The 23,560-nt window shown below is 48.9% G+C and overlaps 1 protein-coding gene across 18 annotated transcripts in view; it reads left to right on the plus strand.

Annotated features, from left to right (window-relative positions):
• EIF4G3 (eukaryotic translation initiation factor 4 gamma 3) overlaps positions 1-23,560 on the plus strand; it is a 143,315-nt gene that overhangs the window by 90,542 nt on the left and 29,213 nt on the right. For 13 of the 18 annotated variants that reach the window (XM_064678748.1, XM_064678751.1, XM_064678753.1 and 10 more), the window contains 7 exons: positions 2,943-3,051; positions 8,372-9,307; positions 16,136-16,224; positions 17,753-18,002; positions 20,280-20,437; positions 21,523-21,648; positions 22,676-22,786. In XM_064678748.1, the coding sequence (XP_064534818.1) occupies positions 2,943-3,051; positions 8,372-9,307; positions 16,136-16,224; positions 17,753-18,002; positions 20,280-20,437; positions 21,523-21,648; positions 22,676-22,786 (1,779 nt within the window). The remainder of the gene's footprint in view (positions 1-2,942; positions 3,052-8,371; positions 9,308-16,135; positions 16,225-17,752; positions 18,003-20,279; positions 20,438-21,522; positions 21,649-22,675; positions 22,787-23,560) is intronic. The other 5 variants (XM_064678749.1, XM_064678752.1, XM_064678755.1 and 2 more) reach the window with 2 other exon arrangements.

Here is a 23,560-nt window from a genome sequence, read left to right on the forward strand (position 1 = left end):
CTATAGAGATGCTCATGGTTTATGGGCAGCTCCTGGAAGAGCTGCTGTGGTTTGTTCCACCCCCTGCTCCTGAGGGGCTTGGTGGGATTTCAGCTGGGTGAACCCTCAGGATGTGAATGTACAACCTCAGGGCTTGGCAAGGCATCCCCTCCTCATCTAATCAGCGTGACTCCCAGTCCAGTGAGATTTTAGAATGACACTACATTCTAATAAAGCTTCTTTATGTGATCCTGGAATCACATTCCTATTTAAATGTTCCAAGCACAGGGGAAGAAACTTCCTCAAGAAGCGCAGGAAGGCACTGCTGTAGACCACTCCCTGTCCCCTGTATTTGTAAAAGAAACGCTTTTATAATAAAAACAGGTTTCCAAATGTTCCATATTCCATTTAAAGTCAAATTATTTTTTGATTTTTTACACTCAAAACTCTTTTTTTTTTGACTTCAATAAAACCTGAAGCTTCACTAACACAAGCCTGAAGCACCTTCTTCTCTCAATAGATTAAGTGCTGAATAGCAAAAAATTCTTGGAATTGTCCAGAAAATGAGCTTTGCTGCCAAGATGAGCCCTGTGCTTTGAGCCATTTCTGTGCTTTTTGCAGCTCCTGCTCCGTGTTCAGCATCACTGACTGAGAAGTGCTTTAGATGGAGTTTCCCAGTGCTCCAACAGTGGGTTTTAATTACTTTTTAGCAATGAAAGTGCTTTAAAGTTCCTTCAAAAGAAGCTGGAGGGCCGTGGAGATATTATCTGTCCATTTTTAGCAGAACACTTACTTTCCACACTGTGTTTTTTGCTGGGAAAGTGAAGAAAACCCAGGACCAGGATCTGATTATAGTGTTTCCTCAGCACTGACTTCCACAGAAAATCACTTTTTAAAGAGTAAATGCTCTTACTTTCCTGGCAAACCTCTCCCAGGTCTCAATGAGTTTGTGAGACCTTGTGTTTGCTGGGTCTCTGGTGGGGTGGAAGAACCCAGAGCCAACCCTTGGAGCCTCATAAATCACGGAGGGATTTTCAATGGGACTTTTTCCTAGAAAGTCTCTAAATGCTCCATTTTGCAGCTGCAAGGCTCAGTGCAGAAGCACCACTTATTCATTTGCACGACCATTCCCCCAAAATAGATGAGTGTTTCCCACATTTCTTAAGGAAATACAGTTCCTGCCCCACAAAGTTTCTGGGCTCACAGTTTCTTCTTCACTGCTCTGCTTTCATTCTTGGGGTTCTTGTCACCTTTTCCTTTTCCCCATGGATTTCATCCATACATTTCCTGTAAAATGAAAGTCCTGATCTGCTGAGGGCAAGGGGAAAAATGTTCTTTGAACCTGCTCATTTGTAAAGCTGGGTTTTCCTTGGCCTCTTTCCTTCAGCTGGAGGTTGGGCTGCAGTTCTTCATCCATTCTCCAGCTGACCGATCAGGCTCCTTCCTGGAAGAGGAGCAATCCCAAAGAAAACTCCAACCCTTCACCCCTATTGAGATTTTGGTTCTTATTTTTCCAGATGTGCTTTTTCCCAATCCCCCTGAAATGGCAAAAATCAGTGTCTTGAAGATAATTCCATTGTTACCCTGCTCTGTGGAGATGAAACAGCTGGAAAAGCTGGAAATGGGAGGGAAAAAGAAGAGGAGCAGGTTGACAGAGAGTTTCTTTGCATAGGGAAATAAGTTTTCCTTGGATTTCTGAGAGCCTTTGTGAAAGCAGGAATTAGACACCCGTGTCTTGAGCATTCTGATGGGTTTGGATTGTTTAAAAATCCCTTTTCCTGTCGATGTTAGAGGAGTTTTTGGGTGCGGAGCTGGGTGAGAGTTGACACCTGCAGGAGCTGCCTGGCTTTCCACCTGGGATTAAGAAATTGAGATTTAGCCCCATTTTCTTCTTTTCCTGGTCCCTGGTGTGTAATTAAGGGGATTTTGTAGCTACCTTGCCCCGTCTGTGTTCACTCAAACAAGTGTCTCACCTTTGAAGTTGAGGGAGTTGGGGCAGTTACTTAATCTTCCTTAAATTCTGAGATTAAATACAAAGGATTTTACCAAACCTTCATGAACACAAGTGAAGTGTTTGCCCATTAATGATGGGAGTTAATTAAAATATGTGTTCTCTGCCACAGGCTGGGGCTTCTTCAGTCTTTCTTCATACTTTGCTGGTCCTGCAGTTTTGTTCTTCCACACAGACAATCTCAGGCTCTCTCCATGTTGTTTGGGAATCAGCTCCTCCTGCTCTGCCTTAAATTGCTGCCCAGTTGGTTTTATTGTCATGTTGCCCTGCAGGTCCCACCCCCAAGGCTGGTTGTGGGTGATTTTTTCATACAACCACCCCAAAACTGGGCGATTTTCCTGCTGATGAGTGATGTGTGTGCAGGGAGAGACATCTGTCCACTGTTCATACACTCCTACACACATCACCAGTGGATAAATACAGAGAAAAGGGAATAAATAGACATGAAATCTCTGAGGTGCTTGAAATAAATGATCAGTTGAGGAAGGAGTCAAGTCCCAAAAGGGAACGTAAAAACATGGAGGAACATTCCTGCTGCCCCTGGAAACTTAAATCACAGGGATCCAGGAGCCTTGGTGTGTGTCCTACATGGAGGAACATTCCTGCTGCCCCTGGAAACTTAAATCACAGGGATCCAGGAGCCCTGGTGTGTGTCCTACAGGGAGGAACATTCCTGCTGCCCCTGGAAGAAACGTTGGGAGAACCAAGTGTGTCGACAACTGTGCTGTGCTGTCTCTTCCTTGCTGTTCTTTTTTCCCTCTCCCTTCTGCCCTTCCTTCCCCTTCCCATGTACTTTTTGAACGTATCCAACCAACCTGTGCATCTTTCCTCTTTATTTTCGCTGCCTTTGCTTTTTCCTCTTTATCCCCCCCATCCCACCTCCCCACTTGCCTGTTGCTCCATGTTCTCCTGTTCCCAGGCTCGTTCTCACCCCTTTGTCCTTCCCCCCCAGCAGGTGCCCAGCCAGGTCCCCGAGCCCAGCCCTGCAGGATTTGGGGCCGTGGAGACCCCCCACCTCTCTGCCAGCACCCCCAGCTCTGCGGCCACCGCCCCCAAGCAAGGTTGGTTCCGGGAGGTTTCCTCCCTGATTATTTTTAGTCGCTTCTTTTTCCCCTCCTTTCTTGTTTTAGTTTGAAGGTTTCTGGCAGGGAGACAAGCAGGGAGCAGAAATAGGAGGGGAGGGACTTCTCTCTCTCTCCAGTGGAACATCTGAAGTGTGTTGCTAAGGGGATTAATTGGAATTTGCTAATGTGAAACTGGTTAAAAATAATTGTCTTCAAGCTTCTGTGTCCTAAACGTTGTTTTAAAGTACGTAGAAGGGTGAAACTCCTCTCACCCCTGTGCCATCCTCCAGAAAACACTGTGTTTTCAGTGAAATGCTTTAGCCAGAGAGGCTTTGGATCACTTGGATAATCAGCCATAGCAATGGCACAGAACCAGAGGATCAAGTGGCTCCCCCAGAGCCGCTCGTGTGTCTGTCCTGAAGGAGTGGGCAATTTTAATTAAAAAAAAAAATAAAAATTAATGTGCAAAGTGGCTCATAAAGCCCAGAGCAGATTTTGCTGACTTTGGTAAAAATGGCCCAGATGGAAAAAGTTTCTTAGAAAGCATCCCTTGGCCAGTGCTCTCAGGAACAGGGTGGGATTTTGGGATGTCTTGTGCAGGGCCAGTAGGACCTGGTGACCCTGGTGGGTCCCTTCCAGCCCAGGATATTCTGGGATATACATTGGAAGGGAGATATTTTTAAACTGTTCAGAGGAGTGTCCCAGGAGAGCCAATGGACATTCCAGGGCTCTTCCCACACTGGAATTTTGTAGCCATTCAAAGCTTAATTCCTGATGTGTGTCCAGCTTCCTGTCAATGGGCTGGGTGTTGGGATATGGAGCTGTCACCACTCCTTGCTTCCTGGTTATCCAGGGTGCCACAGCCTCCAAGGGTTCCACCTGCAGCCACCTGTGCAGGGAAGTTGGGAAGTTCCATCTTCTCCTCCTGAGTGTTGCCTTTAAACTTTGAGCCTGCTGAGACCTTTTATTTCAGAGTATTTAGAATCATGGAATCATTTAGGTTGGAAAAGTCCTCCAAGATCATCAAATCCAACCATTCCCTGCCATGTTCATCCCTAACCCACGTCCCCAAGTACCACATCCACAAGGTTTTTGAACACCTCCAGGGATGGTGATTCTGCTCTGGGCAGCCCCTTCCAGTGCCTGACCACCCTTTCCATGAAGGAATTTCCCCTGATATCCAATGCAAACCTCCCCTGGCACATCTTGAGGCCATTTCCTCTGGTCCTATCACTCGTCACCTGGGAGAGAAGAACTAAGCCCCACAGCAGCACAGCTCTAGGAAAAAAAGGGAGGAAGCCAAGCTCTGTGATGCCCCTCGATCCCAACTGCAGCAGGTCACTGCTGGGGGGCCAAGGGCAGCATCCCTGGGGCTGATGTGGCTGAGAATCTGACTGCAGATGTTGCTCCTTTATGGCCCCAGTGAGACATCTCTGAACTGCTGCAGCATCTAGAAATGGGTTGGAAAAAGCTGAGAAAGGACCTTTGGGAGATGGTCTGGTCCCATCTCCACTGGAAGTGGGGCTGTGGCTCTGTCTGGATCTTGGTGCAAACCTTCAATGTCCCTGTCACCTGAGGGGGGGTGGGTGGGTTTGGTGTCCCTCAGATCCACTGTGGCTGTGCTGGCTCAGCTCACAGGCTGCTGCTGCTGCCCAGCTCTGGCACAGCTGCTCTTCCCGGCCCACGTCCCCTCTGCCGACATTCCCAAGTCCCTCTGGCTGCCAGGGACATCCTCTGAGCGCTCCACGGTGCTGGTGGCACTGCTGAACACGGTGCAGGCACTGAAATGCCCTCTGGAGAGAACTGATGCTGAGCTGTAAAGCCACAGAATTCCAGAACATCCCCAGCTGGAGGGACCCGTAAGGATCCTCAAGTCCAACTCCCTGCTCCTCACAGGACCACCTACTACTAAACCAGGACCAGGAGCTCCTTGAACTCTTTATCTCTGAAAATCCAGCACTTTCCATCACAGTATTTCACCTCTGTGTTAGAAAACATGGATCTCCAGGAACAAACAAGTCTTCTCCCTCTTCTCTCTCTTTAACTTAATCCCTTCTTAGGCAAGAGCTGGACTCGATGATCCTTGTAGGTCCCTTCCAACTCGGAATATTCTGTGATTCTGTGGACTGTGAGCAACCTGGAACTAAGTGTTTATTTAGTTACAGAGCTCTGACAGTGCTGGTTTAAATATAGATCAGGACTTGACTGGGGTTTAACACTGCCAAGCTTTCCTGTGTTTATCTCTGTTCCATCCCAGAAAGAGTCAAACATTTGTTCCAGTCCAAAAATTGCTAAAGAGCACATTTATGTAAGCACTGCAGGGAGAGCCCTGGAATAACACCCAGAGCATTGGGCCAGGGCCTGGGGGGGCAGAGCAGTGCTGGGTTGGTGTCAGTCATAGACATTAATTAATAGACACCATTAATATTATTTGAACTGAGCTGGTGACTTGAGGGCAGCACAGCTGTCCAGAAACACATGCCAAGGTATCAAAATGATTTTTCACTTTGATGTTGAGCTGGTTTTGCTTCCCAAGTCTAACCAGTGATAGATGGATAGGTGCGTGACTGAAGTGTTTATTAAAACCAGCACTGTTGTTTCCCTGAAGTCCCCTCTGCTGTGGATCAGATTCCCCCCTGTGCCCTTCACCTCCTGCACTCCTTCACCTCCACTGGAGTTTGGTGTCAAGGTTCCACTCTGATTTTGTGGTACCCTGTGGTGGTTGTGCCCTTGTTGGTAACTGGGAGCAGCATTTGGCCCCTTCCCACGGGCTCGTACCGGGAGTGGAGCCACGTCCTGTGCGGGCAGCCCCGGCCTCTGCCACCCCTCACTGCCAGGATCTGCTGAAGTCATTCCCAAGGCTGGATTTGGCATTGCATTGCATTTTTCTTTAAAAGACAAGCATTTGGCATTTCACAGGATCCCAGAATGGTTTGGGTTGGAGGGACTTAAAGTTCATCCCGTTCCAGCTCGCTTCCATGAGCAGGGACACGTTCCACTGGACCAGGTATAGGAATTGCTGCTATAATACCTTGAAAAATCACATTATTTAGGGGCAAACTGTTCCTATAGATGCCCCTGGTGTGGATATACCAGCCAGGCTGCTGGAGGCAGGGATACTGCTGGAGAATCCAGGTCAAGCCAAAGGCTGAGCATGTGGAACCTGGCTGCAGGCCAGGCTGTGCAGGAATTGCAGTGGGATAGAACTGCATGGGATCAGAGCTGCCCACTTTTACTGCACTTGCACAGTTTCGGGGGATGTTTGGAGTATTATCCTCGTTTTAAACCTCTTTCCAAACCCTGCAATGTATCAGATGTGGAGAATGTACAACAGGGTTTGTGGAAAACAGACTAATGTCACATCCCGGAGTTTGGGAAGCTCCAAAGCCTCCCTGCTGACACTGGTGCTGCCTCGTGTTTGCATCGGGACAAAGGATGGAAAAATGGCAGCGAGCCCAGCAGTTATTGTCAGATCAACACCACAGAGCAGAGAGGAATCCCTATATCCAGTAAAATCTTCCTCATCCCCAGCTCTGGGCAGCCTGTGCCACCAGGACCAGCCAGCAGCCCAGTCCTGGCTTTTCCAGGGGGAAGGCAGCAGGGTCTGTCTGCTGAGTGTGTGAAAGGACCCTCAAGGAATAATTCTGCAAAATTTATATTAATGTGGAGATTTTAAAAAAATATCTCTTGATCTTTCCTCCTGCACAGCCTGGAGCTCCCATAAATACTGTCTAAGTATAACATGAGGAAGGATCTCAGCATATTTAGGAAGAGGGATCTGATCCAGCCGGGATGAATCGCGTTGATTTGTGTTTTCCCTCCCCAGTTGTGTCACTTCACGTGACTCTGTCACACTTGGCAGGGATGGGTGATCCTTTTCCAGCACTTGGAAGTTTGTTCTCCAGGATGGGGGTTCAAGTTCAGATTTGCTTCTCATTAGCCAAATCTGTTCCTTTGTTCTCTGAAATCCCCCCTCCTCAAATCACTTTTCTGATGGAGTGTTGCACACACAGCCTGGAGCTGTGGCCAGACAAGGTGTGGTTTGAAGGCAGTGAGTTAAACCACTGGTGTCAAACCCAGCTGTGCATTTTTGCCGAGTTTTATCTCTCAGAATGTTTTTCTAGACACTTCAAACGCTTTGTTTTTTGGAGCATTCTCATTTGACTCGGGGAGAGAATATCCAGGCAGTTGTTAATAGCAAGCTGTGAATGCCAGGAATGCTCCCTGAGTTCCTGCAAAGGACCTTGCAGAAAGCAGAGGTGACAAGTTTTCTTTTCTCAACCAGTTCCTGGGTCCTTTTTCTTCTGTGGAGCCTCCAGAACCAAACTCAGCTGTTGGGACACTCTCTCCCATGTCTTTCCTCCTCCCAAGCCCTCTCCCTGGGTGCCTCATTAAATTGCTAAACTACTGCTTTGGCCCTGGTCCTCTGTAGTGCTGCTGACAGCTGGAAGAAGAGCTTGTTATTGCTCCAGCTATTCCTAAAGGTGGGACTCGATGCTCCAGGCAGTTTCAGATGGGTTCTCCTTCAAAAACCCTTTGGTTCTTCTTCAAAAATCCTTTTGTTCGCCTGCAAAAACCCTTTCCCTGCAGCTGAGTTGTTGAATAAGCCCCAAAGGGAAATCCAGCAGAGCTGAAGAGCCCAAGAAAAGCCAAACCTCTTCAGTTCTGCCTGAATTTGGATGATTTAGGGTCAGTTGTGGCCTTTGATTTCCTAATCTGAAGAGCAGGGTTTGTGCCTCTGGCTTTTCCAGAATTATTTTTGCTGGTGTGACAGTGGCCTGAAGGAGTTTAGTGTTCCTGCAGGATCCTAAAGATTTGTGGCAAAGGAGTGGGAAGCAGCCCAGAGCTGCAGCAGAGCTGTGGGAGCTGCGTGATGGGCATGGCAGGGCCGGTGTCGCCGCTCTGATCACAGCGTCAGGTCAGGGTTTGGTGTTATTCTCTGGGCACAATATTTTGGGGTTTGCTTTGATACATTTCTTCCTAACCTCTCATGTAATCAGTTTAACCCATTCCCCTTTGTCCTGCCACTCTCTGTCCCTGTAAAAAGTCGCTCTCCCTCTCTTTTATAAGCCCCCTTTAGGCACGGGAAGGCCACAATGAGTCTCCCCAGATTCTTCTCAGGATAGCAGGGGTTGTGTTTTCAGCTTTTCTGTCTGGACTTTTCCTTTAGATGCCAGATGAGCTGCAGGTGCCTCTGGTGTCTCCTGGAGCTTCCTGGCAGAGAGCAGGAATGGGAACCGAGTGGGTTCAGACACCGAGCTGGAACGTGGGGTTGCCTTGCTCTTTGTAACATTGCCTTTTTATTCTCCTTTCCCAGAAGAGAAGCCAAAACCAGATCCAGTATTAAAACCACCTTCTCCAGTCCTCAGACCAGAGCCTGCTGGGGAGAAGAAAGATCAAGCTGGCCAGACCACAGAGGCCTCTGCCCCCGTGGAGACCCCCCCAGAACTTCCTCCTGCTCCATCTCCTCTCCCGGCCGCTCCGGCCGCTCCCGTGGCAGCTGCTCCTGCAGCTGCTGCCGCTCCTGCTGTCACCGTGTCCAGCAAAGCCCCAGCTGAGCCGGAGGAGAAATGCGAGCTGGCTTCCCCGCAGGAGGAGGCGATGCCCGCGATGCCCGCGATGCCCGTGATGCCCGCGATGCCCGCGATGCCCGCGATGCCCGTGCCCAGTGCCACGCCCTGCCCGGCCCCGGCGGAGCCCGTGCCCGCGGAGGAGCCGAGCGCCGAGGGGAGTGTGGGGGGTGTGGAGCCCAGCAGCGGAGCAAGTAGCGATTCCCCAGGGCCCGGCGGCGCGGAGCTAATTAACGAGCTGATTAACGAGGCCAGCGGCGTTAATGAGGCGGGGGCTGCTGCCCAGGGCGGGGCAGAGGGAGCCCAGCCCGAAGCTGTGCCGTTGACTGTGGAGCCGGAGCCCCCCGAGGCCCCCCCGGCAGAAGGGGACAGCGTGCCATCATCTCCCGGTGCTCTTCCCGCAGCTCCCTCTCCTCCTCCCACCCCACCTCCCACCCCGCCGCCCCCCTCTCCTCCGGTCGCCGTTGCTGCTGTTCCCACTACAACTCCTTCTCCACCTCCTCTCCCGTCTCCGAGTGCCCTCCCTGTTGTCCAGGGGGATTTAGAAGGAGAGGAGAGCACAAGAACTACTCTTAGCGAAGAGGTGAAAGATGCTGAAAAGAAGGAGGAGCCGGAAGCCGATGGGCAGCTGGAGGAGAGCGCGGAGGCTCCGAGTGTCAACTCGAGCAAGAGTCCTGTCCCAGGTAAGCCTTGGCACCGTGGGCTGGTGTGGAGGATGAAGGAAAGGGACCTCTGGGGTTCTTCTTCCAACAGGTGTTTCTATTGGAAAAATTCCTGCTGTGCTGCGTAACTGTTGTGGTTGCAAAGTGCTGATCTTGGTTTGCAGGGATAAAACACCCTCGAAGTTGTTCCTAAAGGAGGCCCCTGGCTTGGATGTGTGTCCTGGGGTGGGATGGGTTTGTGTGAGCCAGAAGGGTTTGGCTTTCACGGTGACCCAGGGCTGTTGGAGGGGGAATTCAGAGGACACTGCTTTGCATGGAATCATGGAATGGTTTGGGTTGGAAGGGACCCTAAAGCTCATCTCGTTCCACCACCTTCCACTATCCCGGGTTGCTCCAAGCCCTTTCCAACCTGACCTTGGACACTTCCAGGGATGGGGCAGCCACAAACACTGTTCTCCCCCCAGTGAGTTGCTGGTTCAAGGACCTGTGGCTCTGGATTTATGAGCCTGATAAACACTTGGGCCCTGAAGCCCTTGGGATGAACATCCTGGGCCAGGGATTTCCCAAAACCCCTGGAATGGGGCTTTTTCCAGCTATAAAAATGTGGCACAGTGTTACCACACGTGGGGAAATGCAGAGGACCATCAAAGCTCTCCCAGACAAAGGACAGCCGGTGTCACACACCACTGTTCCAGACCAGTGTCACACACCTCCACCTGCCCAACCTTGGTTAGTGAGGCTTTTGCTTTTCCTCTGCAAAAGGAACATCTAAGCAAACTCTACAGTTTACAAATTTACAATTTTAAACTTAAATTTTATGATTTACAGTTTGAAATTCACTAGAAATTGCAGTTTCTGTAGCTGCCTTTTAAAACCCAGCCTGTTTCTCCAGGTCATTACCTTTGGTTTGAGCCCTGTGACATCCCTGGTGTGGCATTTCATGGATTGGCACAGACCACGCTTGTCTTCTTGGCTGTGTTTTCTATGGAAAACTGCTTTTTTTTCAGGAATTCCTGGAGGTGAAACTATGGAAAAGAAGTTAAATCAATCAGTTCCTTATATTTGCTGCTGGAGGGTGTAATGGTGGCTGTTCTGCACCCCAGAGGTGTTAAAGCATTTCATGTGTCACATCTTCTATACCGTGTTCTGGGGTTACTTAAATTCCTTGGAATTCGGTAAAGTTTAGACAAAAAGGGACAAAAAGCCAGTTGTGATTTGGGTCTTGTTGTTGGTTATGGTTGGTTGATTTTTTTTCAAGTAGCATTTAAAACAGGGATTGTTCTGGTTGTTTGGTTGGGGCTTTTTTAAGTAACATTTAAAACAGGGTTTTTTTAGTTTATTCTTTTGTAGATGGGGAGTGGCCTCAGCACATCTCAGGCCAGGCTCTGCTCTGGATTAAATGAAATGTAAAGCTGAGGTTGGCCCTGTTCCATGTTTGTGTGAGGCTGCTGTAGGTCAATATGCTGATCTTAAATAAAATCCAATATCTAGAGGAGATCAGAAAGATCCCTTCACTACACCAGCCACAGGGGTTTTTTCCTGTTAATTTTCTTCTATTTTTATTTTACTCGGGTCATTTCACTGCTCTGGCACTTGTTGTTCTTTCAATCTGAGCCACTTCATAACCCAAATTAATTTCCTTACAAAGGAGAGAAAAGGGACTCCGTAAATAAGGTTTTGCTCAGGCAGGTTCCAGCTTGTGCTGTTATTGCTGTCTTTGTAATGGCCTGGAGTTTAAATTAAAAAAAAATTAACTTACAGTGTTTGGGGCTTTTAATTATGCACAAGATTAATTTTAATGCTCTAATGTCATTAGGTTCCACAGCACACATTAACCAAGCCATTGGCTTTGGCAACAGGGAGAGAAATAGTTCTCAAGTCATGTAAAAGATGACTTGAAACTCAGATTTCTATTAAAAGCTCAGGGCTTCAAGGAAAGCAAAAAGCTCTCCAAGTGGCGTTTTGTGCTTTACCCCTGATTTAATGATCTCGAACTATTGCATTTCTCTGCCAGCCCTCTTTTGAGCAATAATTTCCCAGTTCTTTCTTGGAGAGAGGAAGAGGGATTGAAATAACATCATCTGAAGCTGCTTGTTAATGCAGGAACAAGGAACTGTCTGCCATATACATTGGAAAATCCAGCTGCTGAACTTCAGGAGCAGGGAGAAAGAGTTACCGTGGTGTGTTTTCCTTGGACTGAAGGCCAAGAGTCTTTTTCATGATCTCTGGAGTTGGGATAGAAACTGGGATAAGGGAAACCTCTCGAGCACGTGCTGCAGCCCTGAGCTCTGTGACTTGGAGCAATATTGCTTTGGGGTTTTCAGCAGAATTGTGTTTTTATTTCAGAGCAGCCACAAATCATCATCCCACTGCTTTGCCTTTGAAGGGAGCTGAGCTGGGCTGACTGGGACAGGATTGTGACCTCGGAATAATCTCAGTGCTGCAGCAGTTCCTCCTGCCTGTCCTCTCCATAGTTATAACCTGCCTGCCTAATTTTGGGAATGAGACCTTCATCCCCCTCCCCCCAGACCTGGCAGGGCAGTCCTGCTAAGACTCAGGTGTATCCCATATTTCGGGATGCAGGCAACAGCTTTTCAGGGATGAATGGAGTGATTTGCCTGTTCCTCAAGTGCTTTCCAGAACACACCTTCTGTCCAGCGGTCAGGGAAACAAGACTGTGATTTTTTTGCTCCATCAAACTCTGGAGAGAAAGAGAGAGAGAGAAAATACTCTTAAACATCTTCATCCTCCAGCAGTTTTCTCACAGCTCAACAGAACAACTTTGTCAGTGTTTGCAGGGAGAGGCTGGAGCTGAGCCTCGGGGATCTGGGGAACCTCTGCTCTTTCTTTTCCACTGGCGTCAGGTCTCCACCAGATTTCCAAGGTCAGAGGATTCCACAGGAGCACTTCTGTTGTATTTTACCCACTCTGAATGCCTTCAGTTGTCTTGGCCTGCACAGTGAAGTTTTAGTGGTTCAGTCTCAATGTCTGCCAGTCACCGGATCATCATTCCCTGCTCATTGGCATCACTGGTCTTGCTTCCCTGTGGGAATGGGGAAGATTTGATGGGTTTTGGAGCACTAAACCATGGAGAACTGCAGGCCCTTGTACCAGGTGGGTGGTTGCTTGCTGCTGACCAAGTTCCTGGGCTGAGCATTCCCCAGGTGTGGGGTTAGACGGGACATGTTCACCGTGTCCGAGGGCACAGGGCATGTTCCCGTCTCCTCAGGAATGATTTTCTGGAGTGGGCAGAGCTGTTACCTGCAAAGAGCACAAGCATGTGGCTTTTAAAGTAATTAATCCCTACTCATCTTCACTGCAAGCAGAAAAATACAGATATTATTATTATCAAGAGAGGAACTGGGTGCTCTGCCTGCGATCCGTACCCAAAACATCTCTCCGGCTAAAAGTCATCAAGGACTTGATTTTGTTATTAAATTCTGGCTTTTCTGCAGCTGCAGTGAGGGACCAGCACTTTTCAAAGAGGAAAAATGTTGTTGGTGGAGTGGAATTTCTGCAGACAAGGTGCTACCAGAGCCTTGAGGCCTTTGATGTCACTGTTGTGTCCCGGCTATTACGAGGAGCAAAAGGGGAAATAAGAGACAAGTGTCTGTCCCAGGCAGAACTCCTTGGAACACAGGAAGCCAAAAGAGCTTGTTAACCCTTGGAATTCAAAGGGCTGTTTCTTGCAGAGCTCGTTTATGAGACATATTTCAATATAAAGGAGCCCAGCTGCCAGCGAGTCCTGGTGTGCCTGAGCTGTGGGGGCTGTAACGAGCAACTTGGGGCAGTAATTGGAAATATCTTGGAGAAACATTTCCAGCACCCAAACCCAGAGAGGCAGAAACATAAATCAGGTGTAGCCTTTTTCTTGATTTGCTGCCGTAGCCACTGGATTATGTTTTCTTTCCCATGAGCTGGAAGGCAGTGGTGGGTCCTTGCTTTGGTTTTTCATGGCATGTTGGATAAAAAAGTGAAAATACAAGAGCTGGTATTAATTTAGGCTTCACAGTTGGCACCACATCAGAGAGGAGAGGCCTCCTGTCCCACTGGATGGGCTGTGGACTGGCTGGTGGGGAGCTCCTGTGGGAAGATGTTCCACGCAGGAACGTGATGCAGCTGGAGAAATGGGCTGAGGTAGCTCTGGGCCTGCTGAGCAGATTCCTCCAGTGGTGCTGTTAGCACTGGGAGTGGTGTCTGGGATGGGCTGGAAACAAGGGTTTGTTCCTCATTCCAGTCCTAAAGTGTATCCATGTTGTCACTCCTTATCTCCCTTGTGTTTGTAAGCAGAGATAACAAAGAGCTCAGAGTGTTGCTTGGGTTTGCTGGTGTCTCTTCTCCAAGGGAATGGAATGATCTAATGGGCCAAAAACAAGCTCTGGAAGTGTAAATGCTTCAGAAATGGAGCTGCATTTGGGCAGGAATTAAACTATGTGTGCATGTGATGGTGCTCAACTTTGGAGACAGGAAAACTGAGAGGAAGTGTCTGGAGATCTCCCTTGCCAAGAGCCAAGCTGGACACAGAACTTTGCATCTCCCTATGGCTTTTGGAGTGAAACTCAGAGCTGAAACTCCACTCAGATGGACAATGCTGTTGTCCTGATGGATTTTGGGTTTGGGAGGGTTGGCACCTAAACTCACCTTGATTTCTAAGGGGATCAGCATAAATTCTCCTTTAAATTCATTCCTGCAGCAGAAAGGAGAACTCAACAGCAGAAAAGAAACCTGCTGTCTGCTATTTTAAGAGGGGAAAAGTTGAGCAACATCTCCAGAGATCTCTGGAGATCCACCCTGGGCAGCTCCACCACACAGGCGAGTGTTGCTGCGGCTGCGGAACCACCGGGTGATGGGAGTCCTGGGATTTAAGGCAAGACTTATTGACAGGGTCTCAGCCTCTGTAAAGGTTTCTTTTGCCAAAAAAAGGTGGAAAAAGTGTATTCTTGAGCAGCAATAATGTTAAATGTCTTGCCAGCTGAGGAAGGAAACACCCCAGCCCCAAATCCATGACCCCGGAGTTTAGTTTTCCATGGTTGGAGCTTGAGAGGAGTGAAATTCTGTCAGGTGAAAAGCTGTGGGGGTTAATCAGTTAAATTGCTTGGCAGTGGCAGTGCTGAGGTTGTTACTGTGCAGACGTGACCCCTCCTTGGAGAAATCCCCTGGAAGTGTGGAAGTGGCATCACCAAACAAGAAGCCGTCAACGTCCAGCCTGAAAACAGTGGGTTGGCTTTTGAAAAACACTCCTTTTTCACTGAATTATAGCAGATTTTTGTGACAGAGGGAACTGTGGAGCCTTACTTAGATCTATGCTTTGGTAAATCCCAGGAATCACCACCTGGTTGTTCCCCAGCCTGGTTTCAGCCCAGGATGGTGGGAATAGCTCAGCTGTCCTTGCCGAGGTGCCGGAGCTGCCGTGAGCAGCAAAAGGCTGATCCTGATTGTGTAAGGCAAAGCCCTGTTGCAATCCATGCAATCCATGCCTGCTTGACCCTTCTCCCCTCCTCTGAGCCCCAGGAAATTCGGGACTCATGCTGGGGCTCTGCCCTGCTTGTAGAGCCTCCCCATGGGGAGCTGCAATGGATGGGACGTGCAGGACTCAGAGCTTGGGAGACCCAGGTTTTTCCAGCTCCTCATGAACCATCAGCTCTCTGAACAACCAGATGATCTTTGAAGATTTAAATAAGACTTTTTTTTTTAATTAACCTTCACTTTTGGAGTGTTCAGCATGAAGGTGAAAATCCTTTATTGATGGCAATGTTGCACTTTGGGTTGGGGTGGCTGTGCTGGCTGTGGTGATTCCCATGGGAATTCACGGGGAGTCTGCAGATCCACGGTCACCCACCAAACAGGGAAACACCCCGGAGAAGCCACCAAGGCTCATCTGTATCTTTTAGGATAGTGGGAACACAACAAATCCTGTTTCCTCCTTGCCCTTTGGAAGTTGACTGTTACTCATTTTTCTTACTTATCCGTAGTGAAGAGCCTTTCAAAACTGTATTGTATTGTGATAAAGGAAGTGCACGCTGGGTTTTTCCAGAGTATCTGCTGGAAACCAAAGGCTGGAGCTGGAAATCTGTTTGCAGTAAACTTCAGTCACGAAATCAATCCCATTTACACCCTGTTAACTGGGCGTGTGTGTGCCTGGGATCCGAATCTGGGCTGGGAGCACTTGCTGCAAATTAGGAGCAGATTGGATTAATGGGTTTGTCTCCTTAATATATTGTGTGGTTTCTTTTCCCTTTGGGGGGAAAAATGATTGGAGTAAATCACTGCTGATTTTGGGAATATTCTGTGGTGTTTTCTTTGACTCAGTCAGGCAGAGAGATAATTAATGGTGGAGTTGTGAAGCTGCTTATAAATTGAAATATAAATCCAGCTCAGAGCAGGGATGCAGGATTGGAGGAGTTGTCCTTTTGGATGAGATACTGGAAATTTGAGCCTGTTTATGGTTGATATTATAATGATGTTATAATTCTTATAATAATTCTTGAGAAAAATATGTTGAGAACAACCTCCCCTCCCTGCCAGTACCTGATCTTTCAAAAAACTTGACTTTCTGAAGGTTCTTTTTTGCCCTGCGTGATCTTTATGCTGTTGGCAATGACCTCCTTGCTACTCCAAGTGCCAGTTTGAGCTTGAATGAGCAACTTGGAAAACAATTCCTGTGTTTTAATGCCATTCTGATGATTGTTGTTACTGCATTGAAACCAAAAGTGGTTAAGCCAGGCTGAATCCTGCGGCTGCTTCGTTTTCCTGCACCTCAGACCAGCCCACGAGAGGGAAGAACATCCCACAGGGCCAGTGTAGCTCTGTGTAATTTAGTGTTGTGACAGATACACAATTCCATTGCAGCCCAAACAGCTGTAACTGCACCAAAGACCTGGAAGAAACCAAAAGACCGGACCCAAGCCACTGAGGAGGTGACGGAGGCAGAGACAGAGGTAAGAGGGGCCCGTGATCCTGCTTTCCCCAGATTTAATGGGGATGTTGTTCTCTTGGAACTGTGTTCTAGAGATGTTGCTTCCTCGTTGTCTCACAGGATCCAGGGCAGAGTTTTGGGGAGGAACTGGAATATTCCTCAGCATCCTTTAGATAACAGGGTTTAGTCTGTTCCCTGTTAAAGCTCTTCAGTTTTCTTTGGCTTTGCCTAATTTAGTGACTCAGAGAATTATGGAATCCCAGAGTGGTTTGGGTTGGAAGGGACCTTAAAGACATGGGCAGGGACACCTTCCACTAGGAGGTTCCAGTAGGCTTCCAGCAGCCTCCCAGTGTTCGGGATCACTGCTGTCCTTCAGTGAAGGGTGGGTTTGAATCCCTCAGCACTGCCCCGTTTGGGTCCCAGGCCACCGTCCTGACACAGGGCAGGTTCTACTGCACAGGGATGTCATGGCCAAAGGTTGGTTTTCCTGATGACCAGCTGATGGAGAAGCTGAGAAAGGAAAATGTTGAAGTTCTCGGGCAAAACCACCTCAAGAGTAATTTAGATGAGTAAAGAGAATCCCCCTCGGTGCCGTTGCAGTGGGGATGTCTCAGGAAGGAGCTCTTTCCTTAATATCCTGGGTCAAACTGGGGTTAGAATCAATCAGAGAGGGAGGAAGAGAGTAAAAATGTGAAAGTTCAGACTGCCCAGTCCATGGGTAAAAACTGATGTTGGCCTGATACGATGCAGAGGAGAGCAAAGGGCATCCCTGGGGCTGCACCAACAGGTTCATCTCCTGTGCTTTCCTCATCCTTCATTGCAGGAGTCATGTCTCCTGCCCCACCCAGGAATTCCACCAGTGCAGATTTTTCAGAGAATTCCCTTTAAAAATCTGCAAAAAGCATGGTAGGATGTGGTGCCCTCAGGTGGGGAGGGGGAAGGATCGGGAGCCTCCTCAGTGAGGTTTTTCCTTTGTTCAGTGCTTGGATGTGCTGGGATTTCTCCCAGGGGAAACGCGTTCCGACGCCTCCTCCGTCTGAGTGCACAATCAGGCTGTGTCCTTGGAGAGCTCTAAAATTAACAGCCAGGGATACTATTGCTGTTTTTCCTGGAACCGAGATGCTGGAATTGTGGCTGTACCTTCCTCAGTGGGATCTGCTCCAGTTAACAACAGGCATATAAAGGAAGGATCCCCCGAAAGAACCCCTTTACCATCCCTTTACCATGGATGGTAGGAGAGGAGGAAAGCAGGGTTGTCTTTCCAGGCTGTGATTTCTCATGGCTTAACAGTTCCTCCCATCCAATCCCTTGGGAATTTCATGGGCAACGCTGAGTCTTTCCAGTTGCAGTGTTAGTTTTCGGGGGGTTATCCATGGGAATGAGCTGATAAATCACCTGGTGGCTCTTGTGGTGTTCCTCATCCCTGTGTGAGATGCATCTGTGTTCCTGCTGCACCCAGAAATGCCGTGTGGATTGGCCAAGAGCCGTTTCGCATGTGTTGGGTTTGTCGGGGTGTTTTCAGCAAACCTCTGCCTCTGTCTGTGCTCCAGCCTAAAGAAGAGGAGGAACCTTCAGGAGACAAAGTACTTGAATCTGACCAGGAGAAAATGAGCCATGGGCCTCAACTGGAGAGGGAGCCCTCGGAGCTGAAGGCAGCGAAGGCCGTGGAGGAGAACGGGGAGCAGGAGGCGGAGCCCGTGCGGAACGGGGCCGAGAGCGTCTCCGAGGGCGAGGGCACCGAGCCACACTCCGGCTGCACAGAGACCCCCAGCGAGGGGCCCGTGTACCAGTACAAACCAGGTAAGTCCTGCTTCCCTCCTGGCCTTTCTGCCTCCCTCCTTTGAGGGCTGGTGACACCCCGTGTGTCGTCCCCACAGATGGGTGGAAGGGGGTTCAGTGTTCGCCGTGTCCAGCTCTGCCAGGATGCACTAACCAACAGGCCCTGAGGGACCTTCTGGGGCAGCACAAGGGGAAAATTGATTTTTCTCTTGCTGTTCGTGAAGAGGAAAAGAGAAAATCCCCAGTTCCTTGAATTTATTGTGGGTGTTGGCTGCAGCACCGTGGAAATGGCAGTGAGTTGGTTCCTGTGATCGACGGCTGAGAACCACCCAAGGAATTCCATATAAATTCCATAAATAATTCCATTATTTCAGATGTACCTCTGAAATCAGACATGTGAAAGTGCTCGCTGGGTCCTAAATATGAATATGTGTGTTCATAGAGATTTCACTTCCTGGCTGAACAGTTGCAAGGATCTTCAGATTTCCAGAAGAGTAAGGAAAAGAAACAGTTTATGGTTTTCAATCCAGGTTCTGTCCAGCTCTATCCCACCAATTAGGATATAGTGTATCTAAGGGGTGTTTTGTTATTTATGAAGATAATTTATAGACCTGAACCTCAGTTAATTCACCTCATTAAGAGAGACCTTGACACTCAGTTGCTGCCCATTTTTAAGCCGTTTCTTATTCAGATGAAGCTCCTTCCAAATAAATTACTTATTTTTTAGAAGCCCAGAAATTAAAGAGTATAATAACAATAAGGAAGGACCTGGAGAGCCTGGTGGACCAGGCACTGGACAAGGAGCAGCACCATTAAGGGATTACACCAAGGTGGTTATTTCTGCACCACTTTGTTCTGACAAAGACCTTGATTGCTTTGGTTTTATTAATTCAGGACGATCATATCGTTGGGAGGAAACACAGAGGCCTCCTGGTAGTTCAACACACGCTGAGGGTACCTGAGCAGTTCATTAGCCAAGCACTTGCTGGAGTTAATCCATAATTCATCAGCTGTCTCTCCCCAACACTTGATGCAGTCAGAACAATCCCAGTTGGATCTGGATGTCCTTTCACTCAGCTGGAGGAGTTGGAAAAGCAACACACGTTGGACTTGTGTAATAATCTTCAATTTCAGCCCTGCTCTTTCTAAAAAGGGGAATTTTTGCCCTTTGAAGGAATTGTGCGTTTGATCCTGGTCTCTCCTGCGTTGGAGATCCTTCCTGTGACACTGCCCAGCTGGTCTTCACATTGAAACAGCTCATTGAGAACTTTACAGGAGAAGGAAACTACACATAAACTGTTTGTTGTTGCTGTCAGAGCTTTTCCACGATAAATGGGCAGTGTGGCACAGTGGACAGGCCAGGAATTCCAGCTGGGATGCAGCTGCCCAGGCAAACCACTCCTGCCCCCCTTTATCCCAAAGCTCTGCAGAAATAAAACTACACAAAGAGCCAAAATTTGTAATTCCTTCTCTATATTTTCATTCCCAGTTGTTAAAACCCATCATTGGAATAAGTCCCTGTTTGTGGCCTCTGCAAGGATGTGCATGGTGAGATCCCAGAGACCCAAAGCCAATGGACAGGGAGTGAAATAAGGAAATAATAAGTATTTGAAGGGCTGGGTAATGCTAAGCCCTCTGGCATCAATGAGATCCAAAGGCAGCACCTCCTACAGATGTTTTCCTTCAGATAAAACATGTTTTCTTCCCTAATTTCAAACAGTGTGGCCAGTGCTGAAAACCCCATCTCTAGGCCACCAGGTGCTGATTTGCCATGTAAGTTTTAAGATTTAGGATTCTCCACACCCAGAAAGCCCTCCAGAAAATGGGTGGAAGGTTGGAATTCTGGGATTATGGCCTGTGGTTGTGTTTTCTTGTTTGCCCCGTTATCTCCAGCCTGGGTTGTTCACAGCTCCGTGTTTTCACGTTTTCAAAGGATATTTTTGTTCCATGCAGTGCTCTCCTTGACTGTATGTGTATCACTCCCTTTTACACTGCTTTAACTTCTACATTTTCACCCAAAATCTGGGAATTGTCCCTGTTTCATCATATCCCGCAGGAGAGTGAGGACTGGAATTAATGGGTTAGGACTGGAATTAGTGCCCAGACCGTGTGTGGTTGCTCTGGACCTGGCTCTCCACTCCCCATTGTTTATGTCCCTTTAATGCCGTGTATTCCCCTCCTCACACTGGAAATAAATCACAATTTCCCAGGCAGCTGTACGACCTCTTCCCTTTGGATTTACCGGAGCCACGCCTGGGTTTGTCTCCTGGGAATCTCAGGGCCTTTCTCTCCCTATAGAGCAGTGGAAGCCCCTGGACCCAGAGGGGAAGAAGCAGTACGACCGGGAATTCCTGCTGGATATCCAGTTCATGCCGGCCTGTATCCAGAAGCCGGAGGGGCTCCCTCCCATCAGCGACGTGGTGCTCGACAAGGTGAGAGGAGAGCCCATAAAACAGGTACGTGCAGGGCTTGATAGAAATAAAGATCCCTAATGCATGGATCCCTTGTGCTTGGACCCTTTCCATGCAGGCTTTTGGTGGGAAAGGCAAATCGTTGGTCACACCACACGGTTCTTCAGACAGAGGTGTTGGTGCCTAATGAGTGTGCACAGCTGATCAAAAACCAACGTGCTTTTAATGGGCTTTGTCTGAGTTAAGTTATACCAGGCTGTTATTAAAATTTAAAATGATGCAGCCACGAAGAGCTATGGATCCAAACAAGGCCAGTGGCTCGTATCAGATCAGTTCGATGGTTAAAAAGCAGAGAGAAGCTTTTGGGTGAACTCTTTTTTTGATCTGAAGCAGTTGTGTCACTGTTTATGAGCTGATCTAATAAAAGATCTTTAAGACCTCGATTCCCAGGCAGTTTTGTGACTTCCATGCAGCCTCGTTCCAGAGCTGATTGTCTCTGCTGTAGGTCTGGGCTTGGGATTTCGGTGCTGACACCAAGGCCTTCTGCTTTCATTAGAGCTGGGGAGTTCATTGGTTTTGATGTACCACTAAATTTGCTCTTGAGATTCCAGGATACAGGTGATCCTCCTGTGCAGAAACATTTCCACTCTGAGTTTCATACCCAGGAAAATTGTAAAACACAGCTTTGTTCCCAGAATTGTTTCATCCACCTCCTAGTTCCCTGTGATTGCTTCTCACTGCCCTGCCTGTGTTTGAGTCCTTGGCTCGGTTGCCCATTTGCCTTTTTAGCCCAAAAGCCACTGGTTTGAGGAAAGGTGGCAGCTTTGTCATCCTGAACCAAGGCAGGCCCATGTTCTTGCCTCTTATCTTCCATAATTCCTGCTCAACCTTGAAACGTTTCTGAACTCCAGCTCTTCCCTCACTAGTCCCTCTGCATATAGAAGATGTATTTGAAATTCAGTGCTCATTTTTAGTGTTAAGTGTGGATGCATAAAATTTCCACAGTTTTAAGCTTTAATTTGGATATTAAATATGCCTGTTATGGTTTCTCAGAGGTGGGCTGTAGGTGACAGGACCTTTGGTAGCTCAGCACCCTGAGCAGCCCTGTCTGTGCTCTGTCCACGGTGCAGGTCAACCAGCCGAAATTGCCGCTGCGAACGCTGGACCCCCGGATCCTGCCACGAGGCCCAGACTTCACCCCAGCCTTTGCTGACTTTGGGAGGCAAGCCCCCGGGGGAAGAAACGTGTCTGGAAGTGTGAGTTTACCCCAACTTGCTCCTTTAAAAACTGGCGTTAACACCGATGAAGTCCATCCTCAGGCTCTCGGGCCTCTCCCGCTGCGCCGGTGGCTCTGGTTTTGGCAGGATGAATGCAGGGGTGAGGTTTGCTTGGCTGACTAAGTTTAGGCACATTAGAGACCGTTGTGGATGTTTGTCACTGGTACGTATTGGCTTGGTCTCCTTCCCTTTTCCCCGTGTGAGGGGTGGAGGTGTTTCCAGCCCAGGACCCGTCGGTCGCGGGTGCGGTCGTGCCGTCGTCGTACAACAACCCGGCCTCTGCGTGTCCTTGGGGGAGGCTGTGCCACAAAACACACCAACAGAGCGAACAGATTTTACTAACACAAAAAATGCACACGGTGCCTGTGTGTTCTTGCTTTCTTTGTGCTTCCGTGTGTTGCTGCAGTCACTTCATTCCTTGTTTTCTTGCCTTTTCTTTCGTTTTTTCTTCTTTTCCCTGTGTCTGGCTGTGCCCACATCCTGAAATCCCTCTCTGAATTCGTCACTCTTGCCTTTGCCATCTCTTTTCTTGGGGCACAGGTGCCCCCAGCATGTGCCACCCCGGAGGACAGACACCGACTCCACTGGGGGCAATCATTGGTTTTCATCTCTTAAGATACATCCAGTGTATCCATCCAGATGTGTCTAATGACACAGCCATCCTTGGTCTTTCAAACCTGCTGGTTTCAGAAGAGTTCTCTGAATCACCCTGACTTCCAAGTGTGCAGGTTTCCAGGAGTCAAACCTGGTGATTACTCAGTGTAACATCTCTGGTTCGGGAGCAGTGTCATGGCTGGTGCCTCGTTCCGGGGTGTCTTGGAGTAGCTTCAGTGCTGTGGTTTCTCTTGAGCACCATCTGGTCTACAAAACCCCCTGAGGTCGACAGTGGTTCCCACATTTAGGACTTGCAGGTTGTCCTGAGGTGCCTTCTCTGCCGTCCCGTGCTGAGTGTCCCGAGCCGCTCGGTGTCGTGGTAACGTCGCTGTCGCTCTTTCTCTCTCCGCAGGCCTGCAAAGTGCAGAGCAACCCTGGATTGCCCTCCCTGGCTCGGTGCGGGCCCCCAGCATGCCCTCTCTTGGTCTCGCCTCACCCACCATTGAGGAACCTGCCGATAGGGGTAAGCCAAATCCCCCCCTCCCCCCCAGCCTTTGCACCTTTTTGTAGAGTTGCCTTTTTCCCCCCAACGCCCACTGTTGATAAAGAACGACTGGCAGAAAACTTTACAAAAAGGTGCAACCTTGTTTAAAAAAAAACCGAAACCAGACTTGCATTGTACCCCTCTAGGCAGTCTTCAGTGGTGGGTGGGACATCACCAGCTGAGGGCATGCTGGGACGTTGGCCTGAGCGGGATCCGCGAGGGTCTGCACTTTGCAGACCTGTGGAAAGGGGGAGAAAAGGTAAGTCCCGCTTACCCCGTTCATTTGGAGCATTCAGCACATAACATACATCTCACATTTGCGCCTTTGCAGAGCAGAGCCTCTCCTTGCCTTGTTCTGGAGGAGGGCTGGAAGGTGACCTTGTTCAGCCAGCCTGTCCTATGACGCCGGCGGTTGTAGGATCAGAGGGTTCGCAGCCCCCAGCAATCCCAGACGTTTCCCTGGCATGGCAAACCCTGCGTGTGCTGCCTGTCCCTGGCCATCCCACCTCTGCAAGGCCATGCCCATGATCCATCCAATCCACTGCCTCTTCCTTGCCCCGAAATAACGTGGAGCAGCTCGGCGCTAACCAGCTTCCGGCACGTTGAGAATCTTTTGTGTTGCTTCCTTGGCTTTTGTCTTTATTTCCTTCTTTTCGCTTCAACGTGTTGTGTGAGTGTTTTTGGCACTAACAAATGTCGCATCAGGTGGCACAGGGGGTGTAATTGCACAGAAGCAGAATCCAGCTGGAAGGG

This window comes from Pseudopipra pipra, chromosome 22 (assembly GCF_036250125.1).
Source record: "Pseudopipra pipra isolate bDixPip1 chromosome 22, bDixPip1.hap1, whole genome shotgun sequence".
NCBI lineage: Eukaryota > Metazoa > Chordata > Aves > Passeriformes > Pipridae > Pseudopipra > Pseudopipra pipra.